We start from the raw sequence: 5,526 nt of genomic DNA on the forward strand, positions 1-5,526 counted from the left end.
TGACACGGGTGTAGCGGTGGAGGTTGGAGTAGTTCGAGAAGGGCTTGGCGGGCGGCCGGGTTGGTAGAGAGGTGGCGTCGACGAGGGAGAAAGCGAATATAGAGAAAGAGAAATGATGAAGACGGGGATCCGGGCGGGTTTTGAGTGGGCACAGTGTCAAAGCCCTACATGATGGTGGTCCGGACTATCGCAACCCCTGAATTTGCTTTCGGTCTATGAGAAAACGGGCGTCCAAATTGATCCATGGGCGATGCGGAACAACTTTGGTTCGCAACCTGTGTCCAGAAGCTCGGTCTGGATGCTTTAGAGATGCCCTTAAACAGGATTTGCATGCAACCTTGTTTAGTTACTTATAACCTGTGTGTAAGGCTCTGAGGCACCGTAAGACAAAAGAATACTACAACCTCTGTATTGAACTGAAAAAATGTCTTATATTTAGTTAAGATGCGAGTAGTTCATTAATTGAAAGAACAGTACAATAATGTATATACGACCCGGAACATTGTTTCCACCGACAAAACCCCACAAACGGAGTCGAATAAATGCTAGAGCCCAAGAATCCACAATACTAAATACAAGCCACAAAAGACAACTAAAAAAACCAAGAACACTGTTTGACTATGTTCCGTCTCAGTTGTGCGCGCATACTAGTAGTTCACCTTCCTGCAGTTGGCGCGGATCTCGCCGTTGCTCCCGGTGAGCGGGCTGAGGCCGCCCATCCTCACCATGGCCTCCGCGAAGTCCCTCCTGAACGCCTCCGGGTTGGCGCCATAGAACCTAACGAGCGCGTCCGTGGGGCCGAGGCCGCCAGCGAACAGCTGCTGGTCCGAGTGCAGCAGCCCCCTGCTGCGCAGCAACGAGCCGTAGTACCCGCCGTCCAACCGCGCTGGCGTCGGGTCAAGCGGCGCGAGGTTGTCATCGCCGCCGGCGAGCGGGCAGGGGCCCCTGAGCTGCGCGGCGAGGGAGCCGTCCAATGTGGCTGTCTCGTTGTATAGGCGGTCACGGAAGTTGGTGCAGCGGGAGAAGCCCAGAGTGTGGCCGCCGGAGAGCACGACCAGGTCCTGCACAGTGAGGCCGTGCGAGGCGAAGTTGGAGATGAGGCGATCGAGGTCGAAGGTCGGCGCCGGGATGATGTTGTTCGCCGCCCCCTGGCTCACCCCCCGCGCGTCCCTCCGACCCAGAAGCACGTCGTACGACGGCCCTCCCAGCTGCAGCAATATCTTACTACTAGTTAGTAATAGTTCCATCCATTGTTACGCGCATAAATTTCTCCTGATGAGTATGCCGGAGACGAGGAAACCGCGTGTGGCTTTATTAATTTAAAACCGGCCGCCGCTAGTGTCTACGTTTCAAAAAAAAAAAAAAAGCTAACCGTGATGACGGAGTCACGTGCTGCGACGGCCACAACATCAGCGCAGGACACCACGTTTCTGTTGGAACCGTAGCCTCTCCCCGAACCCTAGCTAGCCCTAGCTCTATCTCACTCTCCCGCTCGGCGCACCAACGACAGAAACGGGAGGAGGAAGACGATCGGAGGAGACAGTGGACACAAGGGTTTTGCCGGTGCACATACGCCTTTCCCTTGCCTCGAGCACGAACTCGACAATGTCAGCCAGTTACAGGAAGGATCCAGGGCTTTATACCCGCGAGCACCGGCCTGCAAGACCACGCCTCACACCTACTCGCTAACCCACTCCCCCACGTCCCGCGCGCTCTGGCCGTGCAAGCGCATCGCGCCCGAACGCGATCGCCACGGCCACCCCGCGCGCCCGACGCGGTCCACACCTCCCCTTTGCTCGCTAACAACACCGCGTGGCCCCGCGCACGCACACGTGAGCCCACGCACACACACACACCTACGCTCGGTCGCGCACACACGCACCCGAGCCCTGCCTCGGGCCGAACCCGACGCGGCCACTGCACGCACGCACGCGCACACCGCGCCCCGGGCACGCCACGGCTTATTGCCAACACACTCCCCCTAAGCCGTGGCCTAGAGGAGACCGTTGTCCTCGACGTCGGCGTTCACCAGCATCGCCTGCTCCGCCGTCGGCGCCCTCCGCAGCTCCGGGCAGTCGCGCTTGAAGTGGCCGCGCTCGCCACACTTGTAGCAGCGGCCCTTCTTGTTGCCGCCGTCCCGCGTCGCCACACTGCGCGCGTCATCATCGTCGTCCCAATCCCCGCCGTGACGCCGCTCCCGCGCCCGCCACTGCGCCGCAGTGTACAGGAGCTGGTCGTCCTGGCGCTTGCCGCTGCTTTGCCCGCGGCGCCGCACGCGCTCATCAAATGCGCGCAGCCGCCCGAGCGCCTCGTCGTAGGTGAGCTCCTCTAGCACGCAGATTTGCTCAATGCCGGCGACGACGGGGAAGAGGCGGTCCGGGACAGTGTCCAGGAGCTTCTTCACCAGCTCCGTGTCCCCCAGCGTCTCCCCCAGCCCTGCGAACCGCGCCGCCATGCCTGCAAGCCTTCTGGCGTACGCGTCCAGCTGCTCGCCCTCCTCCATCTTCATCCGGTCCAGCTCGCCGCGCAGCGTCGCCCTCCTCGCCACGCGCACCCGCTCGGCGCCGACGAACCGCACCGACAGGGAGTCCCATACCTCCCTGGCAGTGGGTTTCGTCGCCACCGAGAGCAACACGTCCTCCGGCAGCCCCTGCAAGATCAGTGCCCGCGCCGTCTTGCACTTCTTATTGTTCACCGGCGAGTCGCCCGGCGCCACCGCTTCCCACAGCGCGTGGGGATCAAGAATGGCCTACGCCTTGATCGCCCACACAGTGTAGCCGTCCGGCGAGAGCATCGGCATCCCCATGGACACCGACCCGCCCGTGCCGCCGCCGTGTGAAACCAGCACCATCACCACTGGCGAGCTCCCTCACCTGTCGCTCTGATGCCAATTGTTGGAACCGTAGCCTCTCCCCGAACCCTAGCTAGCCCTAGCTCTACCTGACTCTTCCGCTCGGTGCACGAATGACAGAAATGGGAGGAGGAAGACGATCGGAGGAGACAGTGGACACAAGGGTTTTGCCGGCGCACATATGCCTTTTCCTTACCTCGAGCACGAACTCGACAATGTCAGCCAGTTACAGGGAGGATCCAGGGCTTTATACCCGCGAGCACCGGCCTGCAAGACCACGCCTCGCACCTACTCGCTAACCCACTCCCCCACGCCCCGCGCGCTCTGGCCGCACCCGCGCATCGCGCCCGAACGAGATCGCCACGGCCACCCCGCGCGCCCGACGCGGTCCACACCTACCCTTTGCTCGCTAACAACACCGCGTGGCCCCGCGCACGCACACGTGAGCTCACGCACACACACACCTACGCTCGGTCGCACACACACGCACCCGAGCCCTGCCGCGGGCCGAACCCGACGCGGCCACTGCACGCACGCACGCGCACACCGCGCCCCGGGCACGCCACGGCTTATTGCCAACAGTTTCCCCTGCACCCGGCGTTGACGGCGTCCTTGATGCGATCGATGACGTCGAAGCCGCGAATGGAGTTCAGGTTGGGCGCGGCGTTCTTCTCGCCGGTGAAGAAGGGCGTGTCGTCGAGCAGGATGGACCCATCACACCCCTGAATCAATGCAAGCAACGAGCGTCAAACCAGTAGGTCTTCAAACCAAACCAAATGCAATACGCGTGCTCATATAGATATGTGCGTACGTTGACGAAGCAGTCGTGGAAGTGCAGGCGCAGGAGCGAGGCACCCATGCACGGCTCCACCGCGACGGCCTTCCTGATGGCGGGGAGCGCCGCCGGGCACAACTTGTCGTAGAAATGAGGGTCCAGCGGCTGCGCATTGCTCGCCGTGGCTAAGATGGCAAACGCCATCACTGCGACAGCACACGCCACAGAGAAGCAGCTGCGGGAAGCCATACTTACGTACGATCGACGACGTACTGTTTCTGCAGACGTTAGACCAAGCTACAAATCAGCTTAATTGGCTGACTAAGTCTGAGCGGGATAAATCGACGATCTGTGTGAAGAGCGAGGGGTGAGGACACAAGGCACGTCGGGTAGTGCTTATATAGCCCACTCAGTTACCTCGTCGCCAGGCTCAATTCCAGTTCCAGCAAACCTAGAGTTGCGCAAACAAAGATGATCATTATTCATTAAATTAAGAAAGCCAGCGTCGTCAACTAATAATTCCTTAAAGTTGTGTGCGTGTTTGACTTTGTACGGAATGTTCATGATTTTCATATAGTAGGTAGGAAAAATGGAGATCTCGGTCGTTTGATGGAGTGCGGTGAGGCTTTGCTAACAGAATTGACTAATCAGTATGGTCTCTCTAGCTAATGCATGACGACTGTCGACTGCTAGCAACTAATCGCGCCATCTGCTGCCTTGATTTGCTCAGCAACCGGCCGGGCTTGAAATGAAGGTGATCTACCACAAACCAACTCTATCGCAGCTACTTCTTTTTTTAAGAGAATGTGTGGGTTTTATTAACTCAAACGAAGCATCAAATGGATACAAACACAATAAGCATAAACTCAAGCTCTGCATAATTAGGATTCACACAATCAAAACAAACACACACATAACTAAACACGTAGGGCTGGACACGAGCCGAGCCGAGCCGAGTTCAGTCCGAGCCGGCCTTTGGCTCGCCTAAAGCGAGCCGAGCTCGGCTCGGCTCGTTGGTTGAACGAGCCTGTTTTTGGAGGCTCGGCTCGTTTTGCCTCTGGCTCGGTCCAGCTCGAGCAGCTCGCATGTGCACTGCTAATGTGTGTGCAAGCCTGTGCTTGCGGGCGTCGGGCGGCGGACGCTTGGCCAGGCACCATAGGAGGGATGAACGGTGCCATCGGTGCCGAGAGCGAGCCGTCCAGTGTCCGGCGCGGCGAGGACGACGGCGGCATCCGGCGCGGCAAGGAGGACGACAGCTACACTCTATACAATCAAGCAGAAGCATTGATCCATCCATCCATCAAGCCCTACATCCATCCATGCATCCATCGCGTGCCTGCGCAACCATGCAGGGAGCATGTGTGTCATCTGCCGTCCGTGCGCCAGTGCAAGGGAGCGCGCGTGACTGAGTGCCGAGCGTGTGCGCACCGAGTTACTAATGGGAAGGAAGGAGAGAGTACCTGCTCGTCACGTACAGCGAGAAACCAGGGGAGGAGCGTCCGCCTGCATTCGGGGTGGTGAGGAATGGCCGCATCGCTCGCCGCCATCGGTCCAGTTTTGCAGCGCGGCAAGGAGAGAGATGTGGCGGCGCGGCGAGGAGAGGGATGCGGCGGCGCTGAACAGAGAAAGGGGAGACTGCGCTCTCTCTGCGTCGCTCGTGCCCTAATGGGACGAAGGCTGATGGGAATTGGGCTGGGCCTCGAGCGAGTCACCGAGTTGGACCGGGCGAAACTAGGCTCGGCTCGGTCGGGAATCGGGCCTCATTTCACAAGTCTGCTCGCTCGTTTATTCTATCGGGCCGAGCTGTAACGGGCCGAGCTGGAGCGAGCTTCGGGCCGAGCCGAAAAGCTCGCTCGAACATCCAGTCCTATAAACACGTTGGTGAATAGCAAAGTCACAC

At 59.5% G+C, this 5,526-nt stretch overlaps 1 protein-coding gene across 1 annotated transcript; it reads right to left on the bottom strand.

Annotated features, from left to right (window-relative positions):
* Nucleotides 1-464: 464 nt before the first annotated feature.
* Nucleotides 465-5,073, bottom strand: LOC123094836 (peroxidase P7). The gene is made up of 5 exons (XM_044516721.1): nucleotides 3,663-5,073; nucleotides 3,446-3,573; nucleotides 2,057-2,065; nucleotides 1,373-1,430; nucleotides 465-1,208 (listed from the first exon to the last, which is right to left on the bottom strand). The coding sequence occupies exons 1-5, from the start codon at nucleotides 3,873-3,875 to the stop codon at nucleotides 648-650; spliced, it is 969 nt and encodes a 322-aa protein (XP_044372656.1). The 5' UTR covers nucleotides 3,876-5,073; the 3' UTR covers nucleotides 465-647.
* Nucleotides 5,074-5,526: the final 453 nt, after the last annotated feature.

The sequence above is a fragment of the Triticum aestivum genome, chromosome 4B, assembly GCF_018294505.1.
Source record: "Triticum aestivum cultivar Chinese Spring chromosome 4B, IWGSC CS RefSeq v2.1, whole genome shotgun sequence".
In the NCBI taxonomy this organism is placed as follows: Eukaryota; Viridiplantae; Streptophyta; class Magnoliopsida; order Poales; family Poaceae; genus Triticum; species Triticum aestivum.